Source organism: Mirounga leonina, unplaced genomic scaffold, assembly GCF_011800145.1.
Source record: "Mirounga leonina isolate KUSES-001 unplaced genomic scaffold, KU_Mleo_1.0 Mir_94, whole genome shotgun sequence".
NCBI lineage: Eukaryota > Metazoa > Chordata > Mammalia > Carnivora > Phocidae > Mirounga > Mirounga leonina.
Window position 1 is genome coordinate 38,542,561 of NW_023270855.1, and position 25,416 is coordinate 38,567,976.

Genomic DNA, 25,416 nt, shown 5'->3' on the forward strand with positions numbered 1-25,416 from the left:
CGGGCATGGCGGGTGCGGGGCTGCGGGCGGCCGCTCGGCGCTGGCTGCCGTGCAGCGGCCACGGCGGGCCGCGAGCCTCCTCGTCCTCGCCCTCCTGCCCTGGCTGCGGCCCCCCGGGTCCCGGCACCCACTGCCCGGGCGCCCCGCGCTCCGCGCCCGCCCCGGCGCCCGCCGGCGGCGCCGAGCTCAGCGCGCACCTGTGGGCTCGTTACCAGGACATGCGGAGACTGGTGCACGGTGGGTGATGAGCAGCAGTGGGACGGGCGCCGGGGGTGTATCCGCGCGGCGGCAGGCTCGCGTCCGGGCGACAGACCGACCGGCCGTCCCGGGCGTCGCTCTGCGGGGAAAGCGCTCTGGTGGGGCTCGCCGGGGCCCCGGAGCCCGAAGTCCCGGCAGCTCTTCGGGAGAGGCTCCAGCGGGTCGTCCCGGGGGCCTCTGGGGCCGCCCCGACGCCCGGAGGCAGGTGGGCCGACGGGAGGTTTGTTCCCTGGCTCCGTCTGCAGGAGCTCGGGGATCCCGAAGCGGCCTCCGGAATGCGGAGCCCCCACCGTCTTTCCTGGCAATCCCGCCTGCCGGGAGGCTGCGGCGGAAATGCCCCCAACCCCTTGTTCTCTTAGGGGCCCTCAACTGGGGCGGGAGCATCGGGACAAAGCCGGCCGGCGTCGCTGCCCAACCTCAGGGGACGCGGACTAGACTTTGCAGACGCCTCTAGATTGCGACCCAGGTCCAGAGCACTCTCAGCCCAGGAGGAGAAGGTGTTGGTTGGAGAAAGGAGACCAAGTTGCCCCAGGGCCCTGGAGTCCACAAGCGTGGCTGCATCCTTGGCCAGGACGCTTAACCTCCTGTACCCTCCTCTCCCGCCCTCTCTTCCCCATAAAAATGGGCTGAGGAGGCCAGAGAGCTCAGTAGATGTCCCCGGGTGTCCGGAGGCTCTGCCTCTGCAGCAGCAGGCAGGCGTGGTTTGGGCTTGACCCTGTCACTGGCCAGCCAGGGCGTGCTCAGCAGGCCTCACCCTCTTAGACCTTCAGTGTCCACAGCATTAAACACAATCCTGGGCCCACTGCCACAGGGTTGTAGTGATGACTCAGAGGGAACCAGGCCAAGAAAGGGCAGGGAGCTTCCAGAGGAGCCCCCAAGGGTGATGCTGCTCTCATTGTCTGGTAAGACAAAGTGCCCCTGGCTGGAAGATTCCAGCTGAGGGAATGGGGCTTCCATTCCAGCCGTGTGGAGAGCTGAAAGGGACTCACCTGAGAAGCACGGGGCAGAATAGTTAAGACCCCTGAGGAACGGTGGTTCTGAAGCCCTTGGGCTTTGCAGGACCCCACCCTGCACCCCCTCAGTGGAGAGGACAGGCCTGGGAGGCTGTTTAAGAAGAGGTGTTTGCTCTGGGTCTGGAGAAGTCCTGCAGAGCAAACTGAGGAGCCTGCCTTCTAGGTGTGGGAGAGAACATAGTGAGGTCTGTTGGGCTTTGTCACGCCAGGTGCACCAGCATCTTCAGATCTCCACAGAGACACCCAAGCTCCTCTTGATGGGAAAGGGGCAAGGTCATTTCCAAGATGCCATGGTGAGCGCCAGGATGAGCTAGGCTTGCACCCCTGAGTCACCCCTCTTGACTGGGTTTTCTGGAGGAGATTCTGGGCATTGAGATACACCTTGGGCTAATGCCTGTGGGCAAGACTTGGCCAGGGAGCCAGGCCCCAGGCCACTGCCTCTCCGCCAGCCAGCGTGGGGACGCTGGAAGGCTAGGCCTAGGGGGAGAGTTGATTAAGGCAGGTAGAGTGACCTCAACTTGAATCTCAACTCCATTGCCTACTGCTGGATGGTTTAAAGCAAGTGACTTCACCTCCCTGAGCCCATTTCTTCCTCTGGATGATGGATGAGTAAGTGTGATCACCTCACAGGATTGGAGTGGGGCCTGAACATGATGAGCCTCTAAGGCACCCGGCATGTGCACCCAGCGGCAGCTGGGAGGATGGCACCCACAGTGAGTCTCACAGCTGCCGTGGGGAAGAGTTGGCCCTGGAGCCTGGGGCAGGAGTGGGGCAGGCTTGGAAGAGGAAAGGGAGCATCTGCACAGTGAGCCCAGTGAACTTGGGAGGCCAGCGCCAGCGAGGGATATATCCAACTCACCCGGCCCCGTGCACCACCGCAGCCCTGTGGAAAGGAGTGGGGGCTTTGTGGCCCCCAGAGCTATGGTTTCCTCAGTCCAGAAATCCAGTCAGGAGGGCAGACCCTGTGGGCTGCTCCCCCACCCTGCTTTGTCCCTCAGAGGATCATCTGTCCCTGCACGTGGCCAGCACCCTGCCAGCAAGGGGCCCCACCACCAAGCAGATCCCTCCCGTCTGGGGGTCTACTGGATATTGTACCAGGAGTTAGCGCTGGGACCCAGGAACTCAGGCCTGTGCAGAGAGCAAGGCCCAGGGTCCTAGTGACCTCAGAGCGGCATCTCAGAAGCAGCTCCCTGGAGAGCTGCAGTCAGTGCGTCTCCTGTGCGTCCAAGCGAAGAGTATTCTGTCTGCACCCACCAGTCTGCAACGGCTGCTCTGGGCTGGGCCCACGTTGGCCTCAGGCCCCTAGAGGAACCAGCCACACTTGTTCCCCCACCCACACCCTGCACTTGGCTCCAAAGGAAAGGGACAGGGTAGGGATGGAGCCTGTGTTCCGAAGGGGCCTCCAAGGCAGCTGGTCGGAGCATGGGAGCTCATCAGTGTCTGTCTCTGAGCACAGGGAATGCTGCGTGGCCCAGGGCTTCTGCTTCAAGATGATGCCTAGCTGTGGCTGAGACAGGAATCGCCTGGAGGCTTGGGCTCTTTGTGCGGGCCTCAGCCACAGGCTAGAGGTCTCAGGAATGGGGCTACCTGGAGCCCCTGCAAGGCGGTGCCCTGTGCACCTAGTCCTGCCTGCCCCCTCTCCGGCAGCCCCTAGTCCTTGAGTGATGCAGGGGAACCCGGGACAGGGAGATGCCGGGCTCCAGAGACGCGTTGCCCATCTAATCCCACGTTTGCTGCGGGTGCCGAGCGGGAATGCTGCACAGAGCCCATTCCATATGACCCTCTCAGTAATTCCGTAGACTGGCATGATTTTGATTCCCCCTTTAAAGATAGGGAATCTCGGGGCGCCTGGGTGGCTCAGTTGGTTGGGCGACTGCCTTCGGCTCAGGTCATGATCCTGGAGTCCCAGGATCGAGTCCCGCATCGGGTTCCCTGCTCGGCGGGGAGTCTGCTTCTCCCTCTGACCCTCCACCCTCTCATGCTCTCTGTCTCTCATTCTCTCTGTCTCAAATAAATAAATAAAATCTTTAAAAAAATAAAAAAAATAAAAAATAAAGGGAATCTGAGGCCCAGAAGGTGAGGTGACTTTCCTGAGGTCACAGCTGTGAGAGGGAGAGCTTGGCCTGGTCTGTCTGACCTCAAAGCCCGTGCCCTTTCTCCATCTACCTCCCCTCCTGTACAGATGGGGAAACTGAGGCAGATGAGCCTGGGACCCCTCATCCTCATCTGCCTCCCTGGGAGCCTAGAGCCTACTCTGCACAGTGTCCCACTCAGCCCTCAGTAGCAGCCAGGGGCCTGGGGTGGCTCTGACCATATCCCGAGGGGGGAGCAGCCTGGTTTCTTGCCCCCATAGCCCAACATCACACGTCCTGCCTATCATAATTAGCAATGTTCCCTGGCTAGAAGCAGCAAATGTCATTATGCAGACTGGCGGGCAGCTGAAATCCGATTAGAGGGGCCACGAGCTGTGGCAGGTGCTCCGAGCTGGGAGTGCGAGTGACAGAGGAGCTGCCCAGTACCCCCCAGTCCCGTCATGTTTCTCAGCCCCAGCCCAGGCTGCAGGCAATGTGGAAAGGGTCTGAGCGTAGCCATGACTCCGATGGGGCTTATGGGAGCCTGGAGGAAACCTGGACTCGGTGTACCTGCTGGGCTGCAGGCAATGGTGTAACCCAAGACCCACAGCTAGGAGCTCCAGCCGGGCCTTGGCCCATTGCCAGCTCTGCCTTACCCCAACCATGTGACCCTGGGCAAGTGGCCTCTCTGAGCCTCAGTTTGACCATATGCAGCCTGGGGCTAAGATTACCCATCCTGGGTGGTTTCATGAGGCTCCCAGGCCTAGGCACCTGGAAAGCGCTCAGTAACCATTTGCTGCTACTGTGTCCGTCCTCCTCCTCATACCTGCATCTCCTCCCTCCAGACCTCCTGCCCCCCGAGGTCTGCAGTCTCCTGAACCCAGCGGCCATCTACGCCAATAACGAGATCAGCCTGCGTGATGTTGAAGTCTACGGCTTCGACTACGACTACACGCTGGCCCAGTATGCAGACGCGCTGCACCCTGAGATCTTCAGTGCTGCCCGTGACATCCTGATTGAGCACTACAAGGTGAGGCCGGCCAGGCAGGTAGCCCCGGTGCTGGAGAGATCCCAGGCGGAGTCATGGGGGTCCCCTGAGGCGGCTGCCCCCGCCAGAGGTCTGGTAGTGCTCCTGGCTCAGGCCTGGCCCACTTCCCCCCGACAGTACCCAGAGGGGATCCGGAAGTATGACTATGACCCCAGCTTTGCCATCCGAGGCCTCCACTACGACATTCAGAAGGTGAGTGGCTGGGCCACAGACTCCAGCGGCCCCTCCTAACTAGATGTGTACCGGCACCACCTCCTCTAACGGAGGGGCCGCCCCCTTGGCCTCAAAGCTGTAGCTTCCTCCCGATGGGCACATGATCCCCTCGGTACCTTCCCATCGGGGCTTGGGCACAGAGACTGGCTCAGGGCCAATGCAGACCCCTTTCTCCCCACCCATCCCACTCCTCTGGCATTCCCAGAGCCTTCTGATGAAGATCGACGCCTTCCATTACGTGCAGCTGGGAACGGCCTACAGGTCAGTGCAGACTGCCCGGCCTTACTCTGCTGTCCCCCCACCCCCAGCTATACTGTGTCCTTGGCTCAGGACCACTTTGGACTCATGATGTCTGCACACCCACCCAGGGGCCTCCAGCCTGTGCCTGATGAGGAGGTGATCGATTTATATGGGGGCACCCAGCACATCCCACTGTACCAGATGAGCGGCTTCTACGGCAAGGTACTCACTCCATATGCCTCCGCCGCGGGCGGCCAGCACAGTGATCTCACTACGGGGGCCCACACCCTGGTGGGCCTGCCCTGACCCGCAGCCCGTGCCCCTCTACCAGTATGGCAGGGCAGATTCAGAGCCCTTGGTCTCCAGGGCTGGGGGGGGTGGGGCGGGGGCTTGCTGAGGTGGTGGCCCCCTCTGCAGGGTCCCTCCATCAAGCAGTTCATGGACATCTTCTCGCTGCCGGAGATGGCCCTGCTGTCCTGTGTGGTAGACCACTTCCTGGGGCACAGCCTGGAGTTTGACCAGGCGCACCTCTACAAGGACGTGACGGTGAGGACCTTTGGCCTCTCAGGGTGGCAGGGAAGGTAAAGTCGGCCACAGCAGGGCCTGCTTCCTAGGCCCCACTGCACCCTTACTGTCCCTCCGCTGCCCCCAGGATGCCATTCGAGACGTGCACGTGAAGGGCCTCATGTACCAGTGGATCGAGCGGGATATGGGTAAGGGTAGACCGTGGCAGCCCCTACTGCAGCTTCCTGGGCTGGGCGCCGGGCTGGCCCTCACAGACCCATCTCCCCATTAGAGAAGTACATCCTGAGAGGGGACGAGACGTTCGCTGTCCTGAGCCGCCTGGTGGCGCATGGGAAGCAGCTGTTCCTCATCACCAACAGCCCTTTCAGCTTCGTGTGAGCTGCCTGCTGCCCGCTGCCCGTGGTGGGGAGGAGGGAGCAGGTGGGCTGGGGGAGGGGCCTCCCTCCGCCCCGTCCCACCCCCACCCCACCCCATCCCCCTGCTCCCTGTCCCACCTCTGCCCCACCTCTGCCTCCGCCCAGGGACAAGGGGATGCGGCACATGGTGGGTCCCGACTGGCGTCACCTCTTCGATGTGGTCATCGTCCAGGCAGACAAACCCAGCTTCTTCACTGACCGGCGCAAGTATGGGCCTAGCAGGGGTGATGGGGCCGGGGCGTGGGGACTGGCCTTTGCTCAGCACCCTGCGTGCTTGGGGTAGAGACACCCCCTTGTCGGCCAGTGGCACATGTGAGCAGGTGGGGAAGGTGCCTGCCCCCCCCCCGCCACCAGTCCTGTCCCACACGGGAAATCCAGCCCTTTACCGTCCCCTCCCCACCCCGCACCAGGCCTTTCAGAAAACTCGATGAAAAGGGCTCCCTGCACTGGGACCGCATCACCCGCCTGGAGAAGGGCAAAATCTATCGGCAGGTGAGTGCCATCTGGGTGGCCTCGCCACGGCCCCTGGCTGTGGAGGGGACAGAAGCACAGCCTCCTGGGCCCTGCCCTGCCGCCACACATCTGCTGTGCCTCTGCCCCCTCGCACTGCGTCCGGGGGCACCGGGGAACAGCTCTCGGCACAGGCCTGGTCAGGCTGCCTGTGTTTGAATTTCAAGCTTACTACTCCACAGCAGAGGGAGTCTGGCCGAGTCATTTGGCCTCTCTGTGCCTTGCTTTTCCTCATCTATAAAAGAGGTATAATGTAAATTAAAAAAGTGTTCTACTTGAATTGTGGTAGAAAGCCCTTAAAGTCGCCAGGCATTTACTAAAACCCCCTAGACGATCAGTGGCACTAGTACTTGGGGCTGACCGCTCTGCTGCAGCCAGACGAGCTGGTAGGAGCCCCTCACGGACCTTTGCGGGAGACCCCCTTTCCTAGCTGGTGTCTAGGAAGATGAGAAGGGGGCCTAGTGCTGGGGTTTGGGTGGCAATTAAGGAGCAGGATTAAGGCATTTGGCCCTGGATGGAATGCGGAAATCCTGGCTGAGCTGGTCTCCGTGAGGGTGGAGGTTCAGGGGCTGGGGGAGGGAGGAAGTCAGCAGTGGGGTCAGGGGAAGCACTCGGGGGTATCCAGAGCCGAGGCCTGGCCTGCAGGCAGTACTCATAGCCCCGTGGCCCCCAACTCTGTGGCCCCCTTGGGCGCAGGCTCTTTCCTTTGACTTTGAGGGGGACGTGCTCCTCTGTCTTGGCATCTTAGCCTGAGGAGGGTCACGCAGCTTTGTGGGGAACATGGGACTTTTTCTCCTTTGGCAGCTTTTAGCCTTTTCTTTGTGCCTGACAATCTGAAGTTTCACTGTGGGTGTGCGCTGGATCCTGCTTGCTTCTCGTCTTTCTTTGCGCTCCCTCCCTGGCTCCCCATGCAGGAACCCCAGGCTCCATCTTGCCTGACGCAGCTCCTGTACCTCCAGATTGTCTCTCAGTTCGGGGCCCATCCGCGGCACTCCGCCCCCCTCGTACTTGACTCCCCACCTGAGCTTAATTCGACAATTAAGCCTTTGGCAACCACCTGTGGCCGCCGTGGCTGGCTTCCCCTGGCCACGGCAGGCACGGGCTGCTGTAGTAACCGCTTCGTGCTGCGTGCGGGTTCTGCTCACTGCTGGGGGGTGGGCTCCTGCCCGGCGGCTGCTGCACTTCCTGCCCTGGGCCCCCTGCCCCGCTTTCGGCTCTCGCGAGAGCTCCCTCTTTCGTGTTTGAGCCTGACCGCTTTCATCTCTGCTCTGGCTCTGGAGCAGGAGGGGCAGATGGCTTCGCCAGGAGGTCTGCCGGGTCCCTCTGGGCTCACGCCCGGGACAGGAAGGGCTCTGGGGCCATGGGCTTGCTGCTGTGGTTTGTTTCCCACAGCGTGGGATCCCTGGCGTGGGTGTGAGGCCACAGGGAGGGGAGGCCCTGGAGGCACAGGGCACCGTGCCGGGCCTACAGGAGGTTCCTGGGGTGGGCAGACCCCCTTCCTGACTGTGAGGGGGAGGAGACAAGGGTCAGAGCCTGGGGACAGTGAGGCCACGGGAAAGGGCAGCTGGGCGTCCAGCTGAAGGGGCCTCGCTGCCTCTGGGGATTTGGGAGGAGCAGCGGAGAACAAGGCGGGGTTCTGGCAGCCCCACGGGAGCCCCTTGGTACACTGCGCTCGGCGGTGCCCCCCCCCACTCTCCCCAGGGAAACCTGTATGACTTCCTGCGCCTGACAGAATGGCGTGGACCCCGCGTGCTCTACTTCGGGGACCACCTGTACAGTGACCTGGCGGTGAGGGGGCGAGGCTGGGCCCGCCCGGTGAGGAGGGCGGGAGGGAGGGAGGCCCGCTCGCCGCTGCTGAAGCCCGCCCCCACCCTGCCCTGCAGGACCTCATGCTGCGGCACGGCTGGCGAACGGGGGCCATCATCCCCGAGCTAGAGCGCGAGATCCGCATCATCAACACGGAGCAGTACATGCACTCGCTGACGTGGCAGCAGGCGCTCACGGGGCTGCTGGAGCGCATGCAGGTGGGGGCGCAGGGGCGGGGGCCGGGGGGGGGCAGGGCTGCCGCCTGGGCTCACCCCCCGCACCCCCTTGGCTCCTGCAGACGTACCAGGACGCCGAATCGCAGCAGGTGTTGGCGGCCTGGATGAAGGAGCGGCAGGAGCTGAGGTGGGCAGGGGAGGGTGCAGGGAGCGCTTCCAGCCCTATGGCTCCCGGGCCCCCTCGAGCGCCCCATGTCTCCTCCTCAGGTGCGTCACCAAGGCCCTGTTCAACGCCCAGTTTGGAAGCATCTTCCGCACCTTCCACAACCCCACCTACTTCTCCCGGCGCCTCGTGCGCTTCTCTGACCTCTACATGGCCTCCCTCAGCTGTCTGCTCAACTACCGTGTCGACTTCACCTTCTACCCGCGCCGCACGCCCCTGCAGCATGAGGCGCCGCTCTGGATGGATCAGCTCTGCACCGGCTGCATGAAGACGCCCTTTCTTGGCGACATGGCCCACATCCGCTGAGGGCACCTTTATTGTCCAGAGCAGGTTCTAACCCCTCCTGCCCCGCCCACGCTGGGTGTCGGTCCAGGACGGGCAATAAAAGTGGTCTCCCTCTCCCTGTGCCTCTGTCCGGCCCTAGCTGCATCACTTGACCGCGAGGATCCTCTGGGTGTCAGGGAAGTCGTCCTCCAGGAGCGAGTCCTGGGGGGTGGGGAGAGGACCCTTTGTGGCTGGGCCGAAACCAGGCCCTGGGCCCCTTTCTACCGCCCCTGACACCCCACACTCACGTCAAAGGGCTCACAAAAGGCATCATGGCTGCCAAAGACTGGGTTGGGGACAGACACCAGGGTTGGGCTGGTCCCTTCCTGCCAGGGGGAGAAGTCTTCCTCAGCATCATCTTCCGCCTGAGAAGAGAGGTGAGTGGTGAGGGGCCTCCAGCAAGATGGACGGACCCAGACACCTCCAGCCCCCCCACCCCAACGCAACACGGCCCTACCTGGAAGGTGGAGAAGCCAAAGCCTGTGGCCTTGCCTCGAGCACGGAGGTAGAAGGCTCCAGCCACGAGACCGAGCAGCGCTCCAGCGGCTACCACAGCCCCCACGCCTGCCACCACAGGCGGAGCCTCGGGTGCCACCACTGCCCGCTGTAAACAAGGAGAGCGTCAAGGCCAGACAGGCCAGGGCTGTCCCCTCACCCCCACCCCCGCCAACTCACAGGCTGTAGGGGGGCCAGGAGGGGCCTGGCCAGAGCGTGGATGATGCCGTTGAATGCCATGATGTCCCACACGACGACATGGCTAAGCACAACTGCCCCTGGGGCCTGTAGGGAGACCAGAGTCAGGCCTAGTGGGTGAGTGACGGCTGGGGCCAGCGGGGGAGGTGCGGTGGCCACACTCACCACCGGGGCCCAGGAACTGTTGTCAGGGCCCGCAGCACTGAAGACGAGGCTGAGGCCCGAGTGGGCAGGGAGCACAGTGTCCCGGCTGGCATTGGCACTCAGGAAGGTGGTGTTGGAGGCGTGCAGCTCCAGGTCGGGGCCGCTCAGCGTCTGTGGGCAGAGCAAGGCCTGTTGGCCCAGGCCAGCCCGAGGGGTCAGCGTCGGGCCTGGCTCTGCCCACAGCCCCTGCCAGTTACCATGTTGTCCAGGAAGCCTTCGTTGACAGGAACGAAGAGTGTCTTGTAGGTGAGCTCGTCATCCAGGAAGTCCAGGAAGTCCAGACCCCGTGGGGTGGCGTTGGCATAGCCCAGCAGCATCTGGGGATGCGGGGGGAGATAGGACCATGGGCTGGCTCCCTCCCCAGGGACCCCAGCTACGCCCCTGCCCCCACCACACCCTCAGCCCTAAGGCTGGGCCCCCGCACACCCCATAGAAGGTGGAGAAGTTGGCGGTGGCAGCCAGGACATCGAGCAGCTTCCCATTGCACACGCTTGTCCCGTCACCCACAAAGCCGCGGCGGCACCGGCAGGCCACGTCTGCAGGAAAGGCAGTTCGGGGGGCAGGGGTCCGTGGGAAGGAGCCAAGCCGTGGGGTGGGGTGGGGTGGGGTGGGGGGCCCTGGGGCAGGGGGCTGCACCTAGCTCGCGGTAGCAGTAGGCGTCCCAGCGCTCCGAGCGGTTCTTCCGGGCGCCCAGGCTGACGACGCCTACCTGACCACCGCCACAGTCTGCCGCGGGGAAGACGACTGGGTGGGCAGCCGAGCCGTTGGCCAGCCAGCCCACGAGGCACAGGTGGAAGCCCAGCTGTAGGGGCAGGAGGGGATGCTGAAGCCTAAGGCCCAACTCGAGAGGGCCCCCACAGGCTCGGCTCCAGACCCCTGGGCCCCACACACCTTCTGGGCAGCAGAGAGCTGAGGGAGAGAAGCAAGAACAGCTCCCTGGGCCCCACAGGCCGCCTCGGCCTCTGAGAAGTTCAGGCCGGAAGGACCACTGGGGGCCTGGAGGTGGAAGACCCCAGCCTGCTTCTCTGCAGAAGGGAGGGACGCGTGATCAGCCCGGCGGCACCGAGGGCAAGCAGGGGCACTGGGGGCGGGCAGGGAGGCACACCCTGGAAGTGGAGGTCCGTGCACACGGCATCCACATGACAGGGCGGTGGCTGGCCCAGGCAGCGGTCCACGGGCGGCTCCGGCTCCTCCAGACACTGCAGTCCATCACCCACGTAGCCGGCATGGCACACACAGCGCCGCGCGTTCTGGGGCGGGAGACGGGTGGGTGCTCTTGAGGGCCCCGGGAGGGCGGGGGCGCCCGCTCTGTGGAGCCTCCCCAGCTCCGCGGCTCCCAGGCTGCTCACCGGGCCGGTGCTCAAGCAGTCCGCGTGCTCACTGCAGCCCCCGCGGCGGCCATCGGCACAGGGGTCGCGGGCCCGGCAGCTCCAGCCGTCGCCCTCGTAGGCGGGCAGGCAGGCGCAGGTGACCACGGTGCCCACTTGGCTGCAGTTGGCGTGCTCGCTGCAGCCGCCGTGCCCGACCCGGCACAGGTCTGCCACTGGGGGGCAGGGAGAGAGTGGCAGGACCAGGGCACAGGAGGGGGGGGAGCCCCCCACCTCGCATCCCACCCCCCTGCTCACCTGTGCACGTGCGGCCGTCCCCTTCATAGCCCAGGCCGCACTCACAGCTGCTGTCGGCGCGGCACACGGCCTGGGGTGCGCAGGGCGGGGCACACGCGGGCTGCAGCTCTGTCGCCCCAGGGCCCACCCCACACACCCAGGTGAGGAGCTGCCCTCTTGGAGGCCGCCAACCCCCTTCCCACCCCACCCCCCAAGTGCCTCAGCCTGAGTGTGCAGCCGGGGCCGGCCGGTGTCCGCAAGCCAGCACAAGCATGTGGGGGTTGGGGGGGGGGGATGATGGGGCACAAAGAGCACTCACCCAGCTGCACCTCACAGCTCGGCCCCGTCCAGCCCTCGTCACAGAAGCAGGAACCGGAGCCCCCCAGGCCCTCATCACAGCGGCCATGAGAGCTGCAGCGGCAGACTGGGAGAGGCACAGGCAGGAGGATGGGGCCGAGGGCGGGGCGGGGGGGGGGGCGGGGGTTGCCCGGGGCTGGGGGGAGCGGCCCGGGGCTCAGAGGGCGGGGGCGGGGCCGGGGCTCAGAGGGCGGGGCCGGGGAGGGCAGGACAGCCCACCTTGGCACTGGGGTCCAAAGGCCCCCGGGGCACAGAGTTCACATGCCGTCCCCGTAAACCTCGCGTGGCACTGACACTGCCCGCTGCCACTCATGCCGTCCACGCACACACCGTGGCCACTGCAGGGGCTGCTGGCACCGCCAGGGCAAGCTAGCGGGAGGAGGGGGGAGGGCAAGGGAGCGGGGCTCTCCTCAGGACCCCTACCACACGCAGCCCCAGCCCGGCCACGCTGTCCGTCCCACACCTGGGGCAGCCAAGCCTCTTCCAGAAGGCGCCACTCCCTGCCCCCCAAGTCCCCTTGCTGCTGAGAATCCTCCAGACGCGCGCCCCCCCCCCCCCAGTGCTCTGTCCCGGTAAAACGCCCTCAGCACCCACACCTGCCCCCGCCCCACCGCCCCGACACCTTTCCTCAGGAGCAGTGGCCGCAGCAACCTCAGGACCCTCACCTCGGCACTCGCTGCCATAGTGACCCGGGCAGCAGCTGGGTTTCCAGGTGGTGGTGGCGCAGTTGCGGTGGCAGCCCCTGCCCAGGCCTTGGGGCTGGCCCCAGAGGCTGGACCGGGCCCAAATGCTGCGCAGGGCCAAGGACTGCAGTGGAGGGGATGTCCAGAACTTTGAGTAGTATCGCCAGCAGGCCTCGGGGCTGCCCTGGGCCAAGAGGAGTCAAACAGCCTAAGCTTCGTGGTCCCTGGTCCCTGGTCCCTGCCTGAACCCCCACCCAGCTCCCAGGGCCTCACCTGCTCCTGTGAGCCCTCAGGACAAGGCGGTTCCAGCCCGCAAATGCTGCAGATCTTCTGAAAGGAACAGAAGCCAACACAGTAAGATCAGATGGATCAACAGGACAGGTCGGCTAGGGTCCCGGCCTGTCCACCTCTGACCTATGGCCTCCCTCACCAGCCGCAGCGGCCGAGTCTCAAAATGGTCACAGCGGGCACCAAGACCAGGTGGCTCCAGCAGCTGGTCGATGCCATAGGCCAGGCCACCCTCAAAGGGCAGGTGCCGCTGCACGATGCGGGCGTCCTCCTCACCCACTGTGAGCTCACCCTGCGGGCGGAGGAAGGAGAGTACATGGGGTCACAGGTGCGCCGCAGCCCCCCACTTCCAGAGCCCCTGCCCCCTGCTTCCCAGACTCACCGGCCGGGCACGGCTGCAGGAGAAGGAGATGGGGGTCCCATGCATTGTGCGGAGAGGGCCCAGGTTGGGCAGGTCAGATGCCAAGGCCTGAGCAGATGGAGCTACGGTTGGAGCTGGGCGGGCAGGCTGGGTGGCAGGTAGTGGGGACCAAGGACTGGGGGGAGACCCACCTCAATGTTGCGAATCACGTGGCCCCGAAGGATGGCTGCCAGCTTGTCACGGTGGTCTTCGTGGTACAGCCAGGTCTGGCGGTCAGGTGGCAGGGCTTGCAGGGCGGAGTCTGTGGGCCACAGCATGGTGAGGGGCCTATGCGACGCATCCTGAAGCAGGGGCAGGAGGCCAGCCACCTGGCAAGGATTAGCAGAGGTGTGACAATCAGAGACTGGGGGGCAGAGGTAGGGGAGTGGACCACAGAGGCCAGGAAGGGGCTCCAGGGACCCAGGTGGCCTTCCCGCCAGCCGCATTCTTCTGTTGCCATCCCAGGCAGATGCACACGGACATACACGCAGGGATAAACTTGCACACACACCTCGACTATTCTCAGGTACGTGGGCACACATAAGCACACACCCCTGTGCTCACACTGGGAGGCTCAGATACACAGCCTGTGCGCACACGAGGGATAGGCTTACACACAGGTGAGTGTGCAGACAGGTGAACATACACAGTCACTCACACATGGACAGGCATCTGCATACACACGCACGGGCACAAATGCCCACACGCGGGAGCAGTACCTTCACAAGGCCGCTGAAGATCTTGTAACCGAAGCCCTCCGCGGCGGCCGTGACGTTTCTCTGCGGGAAGGCACTGGTGAGCCTCGAGGTCAGGCAGGGAGAGAGCACGGGAGGGCCCTGGCAAGCTCCCAGGCCTGTGTCCAGGTCATACCCGCAGGACAGGGGCAGCGTCAGGCTCCCAGTGTAGCACGTCGGGAGGCAGCAGGACTCGGTCGATGAAGTGCAGGACTCCGTTCACCGCCTCGTGGTCGCTGCTCACCACCCGCGCGAAGTCATTGAGATAGATGCTGCCCTGGAGGTGGGGCCCAGGACCGAATGAAGCCCATTGGTGGGACACTGAGGCTGAGGGGTGGGGCCCCAGATGGGGGCGGGGCCTGCACTAGGCGAGTCTTGGGGCAGGTGGGCGGGGCCAAGAGCGCGGGGAAACACCACCGACCGCCAGGCGGGGCTGGAGGGTCGGGCAAGGGCACAGGGCCAGGCTCGGAAGTCCTGGGCCTGGGGACTGGCCCTCCGTAGTGGGCACGGTCCGGAGCCGGACTCGTCTATCTCCCTCTCACTAAAGCCCTGTCCCGGCCCAGGGGAGGTGAGAGGGTCTTAAAGGCGCAGGGACGGGGCCCAGGAGCACAGGGGCAGGGCCTGAAAGCTGCTGAGTCCCGGCTCTCTGGGGAGGTCCAGGGCGGGGGCGGGCCGGCCCAGGGACAGGCCCACCTCCCTCTCGTGGATGCGCAGCGGGTTCCCCGAGAGCGTGGTGACATAGCCTTCCTCTAGCAGCTCCTGGCTGCTCAACTGCCGGCAGCCGACCACGTGGTAGCGGAACACGAGCTGGCGATGGGCGCGAATCCGGGCCAGCTCATCCTGCAGTAGGAGTCATGAAGGTTGAAGGAGACCCCTGACTGCTGCCTCTGCCCGCCCCACACCCACCCCTGCCCATCCCTGCCCCACAGGGCCCATCCCTTCCCAGCCTAGCTGGGGGTGGGGGAGGGTTGCTTTACCTGCGACAGGTTGGTCATTAGATCTGCTCGAGGCACAAAAACTGTGAAAGGCCCATCACCCTTGAGCTCCTTGTATTCCTGTGGGGAGGCAGTAACAGCTTGAGCAGAAGAAGGGCAACTTGTGACCAACTCGGGGCTTCCATGGATCCTCCAGGAAAGACTTGGACTCTGAGAGGACGTCTGGGTGGCTCAGTGGTTTAGGCATCTGCCTCTGGCTCAGGTCATGATCCCAGGGTCCTGGGATCAAGTCCTGTATCATCGGGCTCCCTGCTCTGTGGGAAGCCTGCTTCTCCCTCTGCCTCTCCCCCCCGCCCCCACCCTGGCTTGTGCTTTCTCTCGCTCACTCTCTCAAATAAATAAGATCTTAAAAAAAAAAAAGACTTGGGCTCTGAGAGTCCAGAACAGCCAACCCCTTGACCAAATGAGAACATAGAGGCCCAGAGACTGGTGGGACCTGCAGATCAGAGAGGCCCAGGCTCTCTGGACCGAAGAATTGGAAGCCAGTTAGTCACTTACCAGGAGGTGGAGGCTGAAGAATGAGGCATGCCTGTCCCGAAGGAGCTCCTGGGGGGGGCGAGGATCAGCTCAGATTTTGGGTGGCCCCCATTCAGGGCCTGGTGCCTGTCCCAGCACCTGCGGCCCAAGGTCTGGCCAAGGCAGAGATGAGGAAAGGAAAGCCGGGGGTCTGAGCTGGGGTCAGGATTCATTTCATGGATCATAGCTGGGTCAGGCCCAGGTGGAGTCAGGGGGTCAGGGTCATGGTCAAGGCCAGGATCAGGAACAAATCTGGGGTCTTGACCAATATCATGGGTCAGGCCCATGGAGGTCATAGCCAAGGCTGGGTCAGGGGTCCAGCTTGGGCATCATTACCAGGCCGACTCGGGCGCGGCAGGTGAAGCCATCGCCCACTGTGTGGGCTGCGTCACAGGTGCATGTCCTCTGGCCATCCCCCATGCTTTTGCACACGGCATAGGGGCTGCAGCCTCCATTATTCTGATGTAGGGACAGGAGAGAGAGGCATCAGTGGCTCCCAGACTCTTCTGCCCCACCCAGCCCTGGGTAAGGGGCCATGAAGAACCCTGTCCAAACCCCAAAGCCCTGTTGGCTACTGAGCAGTCAGATTCGAGCCTGTGGGAGGGTGGCTCACCCTTCAGAGGCCTTTAGGACCCTGACAGGGGCAAGGAGGGCTGGTTCCCGCCTCGGTCCCCTTCCCCTGTGAAATGAGGTGGGGCTGGGGCCTGACCTGGGAGCAAGGGTCCAGGAGGACGCAGGTCCGGATGCCATCCCCGCTGTAACCCTCACGGCAGCTGCAGGAGACCTGTCCCAAATCCTGATCAGTGCGGCTGCTGGGACCCAAGAGCAGTCCAGCACCCTGGACAGAAGGAGCACCTCCTCCCCGGTCTGAGGGGGGCCCACCCTCTGAGGGAATGGTACAGCCTCCGTGTCCGCCTCTGTTGTGCTGACCTGCTGGGGGCCTGTGGGGATACAGTCAGCATGCATGTGACAGCCCCCGTGGCGGATGAGACAGCCGTTGACTTCTGTGGGGGGAGACACTAGGATGAGAGGCAGCCCTAGGCAGCCCTTCCATTCATCTGTGCCTTCAGGTGCTCACTGCCAGGCTCTCAGTGCCCCCCGTGGGCCCCTCAGCCTCACCTAGTCTTATAACACTGAAGCCAGAGCCCTGGCCCCACGTACGCCCAGGGTGGGGGTCCCAGGCTCACCCTGGCACAGCTCCCCATCTCCTGTGTAGCCATCCTGGCAGGTGCACGTCCGCTGCCCAGGCGCCACCTTGGTGCAGTTGGCGTGGGGGGAGCAGCCCCCATGGTCCTGCGCACAGGGGTCCACCTCTAGGGGCAGATGATCCCAGAGAGTTGTGAGGAGCAGACACAGGGACAGCGTGGGGCCAGGGGAGGAGGGCAGGGGAGAAAGGAAGAGGTCAGAGGGAAGGGTGAGACCCAAGATGGAAACCGGATGGAAACTGGCCCCAGAAGGACTGGCGAGGGCTCTGCAGGGAAAGCGTCAGGGTGAAATTTCACGGAAAATCTCAGGGTGGGCGCCCGGAGCATTCCACGTGACCCAACCTGAACAGTAGCTGCCGTTGCCCGAGTATCCTGCGGCACAGACACAGGCCGGGGCCGCCGCCGAGTCCTGTAGGCAGCTGGGAGGGATGGCATTAGCTCAGCCTGGGCCGGGCCGGACCCCAGGGCCCCTACCCGCTTGCCCCCCCACCCCAGGCTGAGTTCACTCACTTGGCATTGGGGTCACACTTCTTTGGGCATTGAGGGCCACTGATCTCTGGGAGGGGAGGGGGTAGGAAGATGGTTCTGGTCGTTTGGACCGGGGAAGTACCTCCCCAGGAGTCACCCTCCTCTCCCCCTTGAGCCACTCACTCTGATCACAGCGGGGGCCCTGCCAGCCCACGTTACAGACACAGCTTCCGTTCCCCTGAAGCCCCTCCTGGCACAGCCCATGGGCACAGTCACAGACTGGGAGCAGGACAAGGGAGGACAGGAGTTGCCCAGTGCCTCCCCGCTGCCCCAGCCGGCTGTCTCCGCGCTTGCTGTCCTCTGCCCTCCCCGGCGCTCACCTCCAGCACAGTTGGGCCCATAGCGGCCCAGCTCACACATCTCACAGGCGGTTCCGTGGAAGCCCTCGTGGCAGCGGCACTCCCCACTGCCCAGGAGCCTGTCCTGGCACTGCCCGTGGCCCGAGCACACACCGCCCTGACCCCCCGGGCACGGCTCGCACAGTGTGCCAAAGAAGCCAGGGCAGCAGTCAGGCACCTGTGGGGAGGGGGCAGGGAGGGGCCGGGCCCAGGCCAGAGGTGGGGAGGAGGGAAATGAGCGGGGCGGGGGGTGAGGGTGGGGACAGGCCGCGAAGCCAGCCAATGACGGGAGCAGGGACCAGGGAAATGGAGGCTACCTTCTACGACCCTCCCCTCCCCGTGGCAGGGGTGAGGAAACGGAGCCTCGGGCCGGGGATGGCTGTGCCGGATCCCACAGTGAGGGACCGACTTTGCTGGGCCCACAGCGGCCCCTGGGGCCTGCTTGATGGGGTCCAGGCTGAGCCCCTTTGCCCTCTTCCCATCCCCACTCCCTGGGGCATGGCCACAGGACAGACACTGGCCCCGCTGACTTCAGACCTCTCCGTCTGGGCCCTGGCTCCACTGGCCTCACCCTAGTCCCAGTCCTGCCTTTGCCCTTGACATCTAGTCCGGGTTCCTCCCCTGGGCCTGCCCTCCCACCTCCCCCTTTCTGGTCAGACTCGGGGGTGGGGGTGTTGCGAGGCAAACCTGGATCCTCTTGGCACATGTGTAAGAACAGCCCCGGGAGAAGGAGGAGCCAGATCGGTAGACACAGCTCTTCTTGGGGGTGATCTGGAAACGGGGACAGGCAGGAGGGCTTAGCCTGCGGCTTGGGTAGGGCCAGGGCAGTGAACGGGAAGCCAGGCAGACAGGGATCAATGGATGAGCAGGACAGCAGATCAGGGACGGGTGGAGACAGGCCGACCTGGGTGCAGGCAGCCCTGGCCTCTAGGAGAGGTGGAACAGCCCTGGCTGTTCCATGCCCCAAGGCGGTGGGGGGGGGGCACAGCCAGCTGGGCCCTGGGAGTTGGACACCTTCAGAGCAGAGAGAGCAGAGAGCGCTGCTGAGCCCCTGTCCTCACCTCCAGCTGGAAGCCCTGAGTGCAGCGGAATCTTCGGGAGCAGTTTACACATTTCTCCTGGGGAGGTGGGGGGGAGTCAGGTGGTCCTGGGATGGGGCCCCCAAACCCACCTTCCTTCCTCTCCCACCCTGTCCCAGTGCCCCTCCCTGCCAGCCAGGCGAGCCAGCATCTCCCAGCTCCGAAACCCCCCAGCTCTTCTCCCCACACCCCCCCCACACCCCTGGGCCTCAGGCTCTCACCCGAAGAGACTCGGCGTGGCTGTGCAGACAGCGGCTTGAGCCCACGGTCAGGACCCCCGACAGGCCAAACAGCGAGCAGCCAGGGGCCTCCAGCACAGGGCCTTCCAGGAGCACATGGTTCACCTCGGGCTGAGGAGTGCGGTGGGAGGCTGAGTCCATCCCCCAACACTACCACCCTCGCCTTGGGGCTATGGGCTGGTGGGGGAGCAGGGGGGGTCTCCCAGGATGGGTGGTCTCTGGAGCAGAGGTTGCAGGCTCCCTGCCCCCCACCCCTGCAGACCTGGCCGCTATGGTTGTAGAAGACGAGCCAGTGGGCGGGGCCCAGGAGCGAGTTGCGGTGTCCCCCTCTCTGCAGGGCCTCCACGGAGAGTGCCTCCCCCAGGATCACGTGGTGCCGCACGGTGTCTGCGTCCTGGCCGGGAAGCCCGACAGAGCAGCTCAGGGGCCCCAGGGACTGCCAAGTGCCCAGGACAGGACATTCCACCCGCCTTGTCCCTTTGCCATGGGATGGGAGGCTCACTCCGGTTTTCATCCTCCCCCTGCAGTGGCCCCATCCCCGTGGCCTCACCAGCCTGCTGCTGTTGCCCCGGGCCTCCAGGGAGCGGTTTGTGGGCACGAAGATGGTGTAGGCCGTGGCAGCCTCAATCTGGGGCACCAGCTTGTGGTGCTAAGGGCAAAAGGCGCCAGGGTCACCGATGGGCCTAATCGCCCTCGGCCCCAACCCCGGAGCCAGCCAGCTCCCTGCAGGCCCGGGGGAGGGCGCCCCAAGCAGGCACTCCCCCTCTCTCCTCTGTTGCTCACCTGCAGCAGCTCCCGGAAGAGGCGGAAGGCAGGCACCAGGTCCAGCTGCTGCAGCAGGCCCTGCCCGGGTAGCACGTCCCCCCTCGGAGGCAGTAAGACCTGCCGTGGGGGGCACCGGGGCTGGTCAGCACGCCAGTGCCCCTTGGCCTAGGCGGTTCCCCCCACACACCCCTCTGGCCGTACCTGGCTGAGGACGTGTAGGACACCATTGGTGGCGAGGAGATCGGCCACATCCACGCTGGCGTTCTGAACCCGGACCCTCTGGAAAGCAGCAAGCAGAGCTCAGCCACGGGTAGGCACAGATGGACACTTAAGAGTCAGTACCACACCAACAGAGATTCTGCTGGGCACACAGGCATCTCCCGGCGGCCCCCAGCCTGGCCCGGACACCCGCAGAACCTACCATGGCCTCCAGACCCACCCAGGGCCCATGCACAAGAGCGACAGGCGTGCACGTGCAGACAGAGAGACACAGACGACCCCAGGCAGGGCGGTCCCTGACGGCCCAAAGACACTGAGTAGCCCCCTGCTGGCCCTGGGCAGGTCCCGGTGACTTCAAGCTCAGCCCCGGGGGGCCCTGGCCTGGGAAGATGGTGGCCACTCGAGTTCCCTCCCATGCTCTGCACGGCCCCCTCTGCTGCCCAGCGTTCACCACGTACCCCACTGATGTTGTGAATCTCCCAGCGTGTGGTAGGGCTCAGGGTGGCCACATCCTGCCCACCCAGCCGGGTCAGCTCCTCCTCGGACAGGGCACCCTGGAGAAAATGGGCCCTGTGGGGCGTGGAGCCAGGTTAGTATAACCAACAGAGACCCCTGGGACTGGGCTCCACCCCAAGAGGTGGACACAGCTGGGATGAGAACCTCCGGAGGGGCGGGGTCTCGCACGGAAATCTCTTCCCCACCCCAGGTCCCTGCCCTGGCTGCCCACCTGACCAGTTGCCGCAGCGCCCTTGGCTGTAGCCAGAAGGCCTGGTCCTCGGGGCTCAGCCTACGGATGGCAGACTCAGAGGGCACCAGGGCAGTGACTCGGCTGTCGGTGGGAAGAGTGAGGCCAGCACTCTGTGCGTGTGGTGACAGGGGGACAGGAGTGATGAAGGTAGCCACCTGAGATTGCTTGCTCCCAGCCTCGAGGCCTGCCCCCACCTCCAGCTCTTGGAGATATTATGTGGCACTTCTGCATCCAGGGAGGCCTCCTGGATTTGAGCCTCAACCCCAGTATTCTGCCCTGTCCTACCTTGATCCACTGGTAGAAGACGGAGAAGTGGGCATTTGCCTCCAGCTCCTAAGGGGAGGGAAAGAGCTGAGGTCATCAGTCTAGGGACAAATCCAAGCCCCTTCCTCACCAGGACGCTGAGTACTGTCCTTTCTCACCTGAGGTGCACTAGAGGACTCCCCCGACCCAAGCATAGGGACCCACTCACCCGGAAGATGTCTCCGTAGCAGCTGAAGCCATCACCCCCATAGCCAGAGGGGCATGTGCAGACCCGCTGACCTCCCCCCACTGCCCGGCAAGTGGCCTGGGGTGGGGGTGGGGCAAAGAGACAGGGTCCTCCATTCAGTACCCAGATGGCAAGCTGGACAGCACCCAGCCTACATCTCACCCTTATCACCTATCCTCCTGCCGTTTGTCTGTCCTGCCAACCGGCCCCACCATCTGTCTATCCAGCCAGCCAGTCTGCATTCATGTTGCTCCCTTGGTTTGCGTGGCCCTGCTCTCCAAGATCACTGAGCATTTGACGTGCGTTACCCCAGCCCATCATGACAGATGGGTTGGCAAAGCCCAGGGCAGAGGGAGCACCCAGGAAGGGAGGGCCTGCCCTGAGAGCAGGAGGAGCTAGCTGGGAGGCCTTCCAGAACACATGGGCAGAGAGAGGTCAGGGTAGGCACAGGAGCACGGAATGCAGCAGGGGGTGGAGACTGGAGGCAGGGCAGGGGCTGGGGCCTTAACAAGGAATGGAAGCCCTATGCTGTGGGTGAAGGGGTGACACGGGCTGGATTTGGGGCTTAGAGAGATTCCAATCCTGGCCATAGACAGGGACACCCAGAGAGTGGACCAGAGCTGAGGCCCACCCAGAGAGCCTCCCCCGGGCCCTGGGCCCCCACGGCCCCTCACCAGGTCATGGCAGCCACCGTTGCCTGCCCGGCAGGGGTCAATAGGACTGCACTCATAGCCATCCCCGGCGAACCCCAGCTTGCAGGTGCACCGGCTCTGGAGAGGTTGGGAGCAGAGGGCCTCAGCTCACCAGGGGCGCCCACCCTCTCCTCCTCTGCTCCCCCGCTCTCCGTGGGCCTTGTCCCCTGGGGAAGCTTGTTCAGACCCGAGGAGCTTCTCCCACACCCCTCCATGGAGATCCCTGTTCCAGACCAGAAGCCCGAGGCCCTGAGGGGAGCCTGGCTCTCAGGAAGAGTCCAGAGAAGGGATGGCATTGGCAGGGAAGCATCCGTGGGGACTTGGTACCCCTCTGCTCTCAGGCCTGAGAGAGGCCAGCAGTGTGTGGTGAGTGGGCAGATGTCTTCGAGGCCGGCCCCAGGATGGCGGCACACGCTCACCTCTGACCCTGCCAGCCCGCTCTGATCCTTCCCGCTAAATGCCCGAGTCCGCGGCTTGTTCCCACTGCAACTGAGTGACTGGCGATACTCCCAGATCTCAGCTGCCCTCGTCTGCAACTTGGGGGCATCTCAACCTGCTTATTCCGGTCCTCAGTTCAGCACTTTAGAACTGTGTACCTCCTCATGGAGCTGGGGGTGTAGGCGGCTGGTCCAGCCATCGTGGGGCAGGTCCCTGCACTCGCTGACCCTGAGCCAGCCAGGCCTGGCCTCCCCGTCGGCACAGTAGACACGTGCGTGCTGCCCGGTGCTCAGGGTTATGGGCCTGACCTGCCTCACATGGAAAGCTCCAGATGCTGAGACCCTGTGGCTGGAGTCTGAGGCTGCAAACTCCACAGCTGGATTTCCAGGAGTCTAGAGGGTTCGGGATGTCACTCCCCTGGGGCAGGAGTCTCCTGCTTTGCTCAGCATGGCATTCCTAAGTCTAGAGCAGGGACCAGCATGCCTGGTACCCAATGGGAACCTGACGAGTGAAGGAAGGACCTAGTTGTCAGAAGACAGTGGCCCCAAGGCCAGGTAGAGCAGAGGACTCGCGGACCCGGTTATGAGAGTCCTTATCCCCGAGGGACAGGAGCCACGGCCTTGGTGGAACAAGGTGTGGAACAAGTGGCCTGGGGCTGGCGCTGGCACGTGCCTGCCTTTAAAACCGCCCCGGCCTTTGTGTTGTCTCCTGCACACTTCGGCTCCTTCTAGAACGGTCGGCACTACCTTTCAGACCTGGATTCTCACTTGTGCCTGGGGTTTGAGGTCCCGAGCTAGAGTTCTCGGAGTGGATGCCCCTGGAGCCAGACAGAGTGGGGTGAGAGTCCCCCGGAACAAATACCCACCCCCCCCCACACACACACACCCCGGCTCGAGGCCCGCCGAGCCTCACCTGCCCAGGTCCCACATAGCTGCAGAGGGCGTCGGCATGACAACCGCCTCTCGCATCCAGCTCGCACTCGTCGATGGCCACACAGACACGGCCGTCCCCGCTCCAGCCTTTGTGGCATGTGCAGTGGTGGGTACCCCGGGCCCCAGGGACACACTCGGCCTGTGAGAGCCACGGTTGTGACCCAGGGCTGCAGGGCGGGGGGCTGAGGAAAAGGGAGTCCCCCTCCCACCCCCGGGTCAGGACTTCAGGAAGGGCCAATGAGACTGACATTTTCTGAGCAGCCACCACGGTCTGGGTGGGAGCAGGGGTTTCCGGGCACACAGGAGAGGCCGTCGCCCTCAAAGCCATCGAGACAGACACACCTGGGGCAGGGGAACGAAGGGCCTCCCGTGAGCCTCGGCACGAGGCTAGAGGCTGGACGAGCCGACATGCACGGTCACAGACGAGGCAGAGAGGAAATGCAATGCTCACCTGGTGACGCCCCCCTGGCTGATGCAGCGGGCCTGCGGGTGGCAGTGCTGGGCCTGCTCAGCGGGCCCACAGTTTCCCGCGGACTCGTTACAGAAGCGGCCGCTGAAGCCTGGGGCACACGTACCCTGCTGGCACACACCCCCGCTGCCTGGACGGTTGTCACAGAGACCGTGGACACAGCCGCAGTCTGCAGGGAGGACATGGGGACGGGAAAGGTGAGGCGGGGGCAGGGCTGGCTGGGAGCCAGGATGCAGCTGAGGGGGCGCTGGGAATGTGGAGGACGGCAGCCAGCGCAGATATGACTTCAGGGTCACAAAATCAGGGGCCACCGCAGACTCAGGGGAAATGCAAGGGGGCATTTGTTGCTTTCAGTCACCCCATTCTAGCTGCCCTGCCCCTAACACCACCATCCGAAAGTTCTTCTGTGCGTCTGACCCAAATCCTGCATGCTTTAGATTAAACCACAGCTCTCGTCCTGCCTGGCATGAGGGAAGGAGACATCACCTATTTTTGTTCTCAAATCCTGCTCCCCTTCCTCTGGCCTTCACCCTTGCTCCTGGCGCTCTATTCCCCTTCTTGGGAGTCCCCAGCCCCCTTTCCAAGCAGACCCTTTTCTCCCTGGCAGGCAGCATGGGCCAGGACCACCCACCTTCCTGGCACCGGTCTCCATGCTTGTTTGGGTTGGAGCAGATGTGGCAGGCGATGCCCTTGTAGTTTGGGAAGCAGAGGCAGGCCCCATTGCCCCGGATCCCATCGCTGCACTGGGGGTGGGAAGGAAGCAGGACTGGTCATGGGGTGGGGACTGGCTTCATCTCCTCCCCGCACACATTCACTGTCCATGGGCTGGCTCTGAGCCCCTTCTCCCCCTGGAAGAGACCTCCAAATCACTGGCTCCCCAAAAGACACCCGGCCCTGGAGGCTTCATGGGTGACCTTGGCTCAACCTAGAAATCCACAACTCCTGTGCTGATCCCTGGCCCAGCACTAAAGTAACCCTGACGTTACAAAGTGGCAAAAACAACACCCAAGGAAACCACTGACGGGGCGCCTGGGTGGCTCAGTCGGTTAAGCGTCTGCCTTCGGCTCAGGTCGTGATCCTGGAGTCCCCGCATCGGCCCTGCATCAGGCTCCCTGCTCAGCGGGGAGCCTGCTTCTCCATCTGCCCCTCACCCCATTCGTGCTCTCTCTCTCGCTCTCTCGCTCTCTCTCTCAAATAAATAAATAAAATCTTAAAAAAAAAAAAAAAAGGAAAACCACTGACAAATAAACTTCATGAGGTTTGGCACCTTTTAGGTGCCAAAATCCAACGACTTAATTATTTCTTTTTTTGTGGTGGACAGGAAAGCAAGGTTTACTCAGTGATAGTAAAGCAAAGTTTACTGAGTGATAGTACAAAGCTCCCAAAGAGGGAGGGGACCCGAAAGCGTTGCTCTAATTATTTCTAATTAAAATACTAAAAACAATATGGCCCAACTTCCTCTGCCTGGCTGTGGGAAACCCGAGGCCAGGGAGGTGGGCCAGCTCGGACACACGAGGAGCCCCGGGCGACTCACACAGCTGCCCCCAGGGCTGGCATACTCACGTTGCCTTTGCCGTAGCAAGGGTTGGAGAAGCCCCCGGGACACTGGGCACAGTCAGGCCCAAAAAACCCTTTGCAGCAGCCAGGTTTCTGTGAGAGACAAAGCGTGTCGGAGGGTGAGTCTGGGGCCCCGGCACCCCACCGCCCAGGCCGCTGTTGCCCCCAGGCCCCACCTGTACAGCGGGGTACAGCCCCTCGGGGGTGCAACCCAGCTCTCCCAGGGAGGCAGCCTGCTCCGCCCCAGAGGGGAGGCCCCAGCCTACGGCGCAGGGAGCACCCTTGCCCAGGCTCACCAGGACGGTCTGGTTGCAGTAGTGAGCGCAGCCCTTCTTCAGGACGTTGAGCCCAGAAGGGTCATGGGTGTAGACACACTCCTTGGGGAAGATGTCCTGGGGTGGGCGGTGCAAAGCTGGTCA

The 25,416-nt window shown here is 63.9% G+C and overlaps 2 protein-coding genes across 4 annotated transcripts in view; one reads left to right on the top strand and one right to left on the bottom strand.

Annotated features, from left to right (window-relative positions):
* Positions 1 to 8,900, top strand: NT5DC2 (5'-nucleotidase domain containing 2). 2 transcript variants are annotated; one of them, XM_034998686.1, is made up of 14 exons: positions 1 to 237; positions 4,189 to 4,373; positions 4,509 to 4,583; positions 4,810 to 4,865; positions 4,973 to 5,066; positions 5,262 to 5,390; positions 5,497 to 5,557; positions 5,641 to 5,743; positions 5,891 to 5,992; positions 6,196 to 6,277; positions 7,997 to 8,083; positions 8,179 to 8,319; positions 8,400 to 8,464; positions 8,545 to 8,900. In XM_034998686.1, exons 1-14 carry the CDS (start codon positions 6 to 8, stop codon positions 8,804 to 8,806), a joined length of 1,674 nt encoding a protein of 557 aa, XP_034854577.1. In that variant the 5' UTR covers positions 1 to 5; the 3' UTR covers positions 8,807 to 8,900. The 2 variants fall into 2 exon arrangements, with proteins under 2 accessions (XP_034854577.1, XP_034854578.1); XM_034998687.1 differs by having other exon boundaries at positions 8,665 to 8,900.
* STAB1 (stabilin 1) overlaps positions 8,762 to 25,416 on the bottom strand; it is a 27,337-nt gene continuing 10,682 nt past the window's right edge. The window contains exons 20-69 of one of the 2 annotated variants that reach the window (XM_034998685.1): positions 25,294 to 25,389; positions 25,004 to 25,090; positions 24,072 to 24,183; positions 23,423 to 23,609; positions 23,220 to 23,313; positions 22,952 to 23,110; positions 21,584 to 21,679; positions 20,892 to 20,987; positions 20,705 to 20,752; positions 20,399 to 20,529; positions 20,130 to 20,241; positions 19,654 to 19,731; positions 19,471 to 19,569; positions 19,238 to 19,336; positions 18,950 to 19,081; positions 18,670 to 18,798; positions 18,431 to 18,487; positions 18,057 to 18,140; positions 17,352 to 17,547; positions 17,155 to 17,250; positions 17,014 to 17,059; positions 16,846 to 16,922; positions 16,486 to 16,611; positions 16,229 to 16,302; positions 16,008 to 16,082; positions 15,635 to 15,757; positions 15,281 to 15,328; positions 14,765 to 14,842; positions 14,481 to 14,627; positions 13,924 to 14,064; positions 13,773 to 13,832; positions 13,206 to 13,382; positions 13,036 to 13,122; positions 12,796 to 12,945; positions 12,639 to 12,692; positions 12,348 to 12,549; positions 11,902 to 12,051; positions 11,645 to 11,749; positions 11,347 to 11,454; positions 11,071 to 11,264; positions 10,827 to 10,971; positions 10,613 to 10,746; positions 10,358 to 10,523; positions 10,148 to 10,257; positions 9,919 to 10,038; positions 9,683 to 9,832; positions 9,500 to 9,604; positions 9,282 to 9,428; positions 9,073 to 9,189; positions 8,762 to 8,986 (exon numbers count right to left, since the gene is read on the bottom strand). In XM_034998685.1, the coding sequence (XP_034854576.1) occupies positions 8,930 to 8,986; positions 9,073 to 9,189; positions 9,282 to 9,428; positions 9,500 to 9,604; positions 9,683 to 9,832; positions 9,919 to 10,038; positions 10,148 to 10,257; positions 10,358 to 10,523; positions 10,613 to 10,746; positions 10,827 to 10,971; positions 11,071 to 11,264; positions 11,347 to 11,454; positions 11,645 to 11,749; positions 11,902 to 12,051; positions 12,348 to 12,549; positions 12,639 to 12,692; positions 12,796 to 12,945; positions 13,036 to 13,122; positions 13,206 to 13,382; positions 13,773 to 13,832; positions 13,924 to 14,064; positions 14,481 to 14,627; positions 14,765 to 14,842; positions 15,281 to 15,328; positions 15,635 to 15,757; positions 16,008 to 16,082; positions 16,229 to 16,302; positions 16,486 to 16,611; positions 16,846 to 16,922; positions 17,014 to 17,059; positions 17,155 to 17,250; positions 17,352 to 17,547; positions 18,057 to 18,140; positions 18,431 to 18,487; positions 18,670 to 18,798; positions 18,950 to 19,081; positions 19,238 to 19,336; positions 19,471 to 19,569; positions 19,654 to 19,731; positions 20,130 to 20,241; positions 20,399 to 20,529; positions 20,705 to 20,752; positions 20,892 to 20,987; positions 21,584 to 21,679; positions 22,952 to 23,110; positions 23,220 to 23,313; positions 23,423 to 23,609; positions 24,072 to 24,183; positions 25,004 to 25,090; positions 25,294 to 25,389 (5,661 nt within the window). In that variant the 3' untranslated portion in view covers positions 8,762 to 8,929. Of the gene's footprint in view, positions 8,987 to 9,072; positions 9,190 to 9,281; positions 9,429 to 9,499; positions 9,605 to 9,682; positions 9,833 to 9,918; positions 10,039 to 10,147; positions 10,258 to 10,357; positions 10,524 to 10,612; positions 10,747 to 10,826; positions 10,972 to 11,070; positions 11,265 to 11,346; positions 11,455 to 11,644; positions 11,750 to 11,901; positions 12,052 to 12,347; positions 12,550 to 12,638; positions 12,696 to 12,795; positions 12,946 to 13,035; positions 13,123 to 13,205; positions 13,383 to 13,772; positions 13,833 to 13,923; positions 14,065 to 14,480; positions 14,628 to 14,764; positions 14,843 to 15,280; positions 15,329 to 15,634; positions 15,758 to 16,007; positions 16,083 to 16,228; positions 16,303 to 16,485; positions 16,612 to 16,845; positions 16,923 to 17,013; positions 17,060 to 17,154; positions 17,251 to 17,351; positions 17,548 to 18,056; positions 18,141 to 18,430; positions 18,488 to 18,669; positions 18,799 to 18,949; positions 19,082 to 19,237; positions 19,337 to 19,470; positions 19,570 to 19,653; positions 19,732 to 20,129; positions 20,242 to 20,398; positions 20,530 to 20,704; positions 20,753 to 20,891; positions 20,988 to 21,583; positions 21,680 to 22,951; positions 23,111 to 23,219; positions 23,314 to 23,422; positions 23,610 to 24,071; positions 24,184 to 25,003; positions 25,091 to 25,293; positions 25,390 to 25,416 lie in introns of both variants that reach the window. The other variant, XM_034998684.1, reaches the window with a different exon arrangement.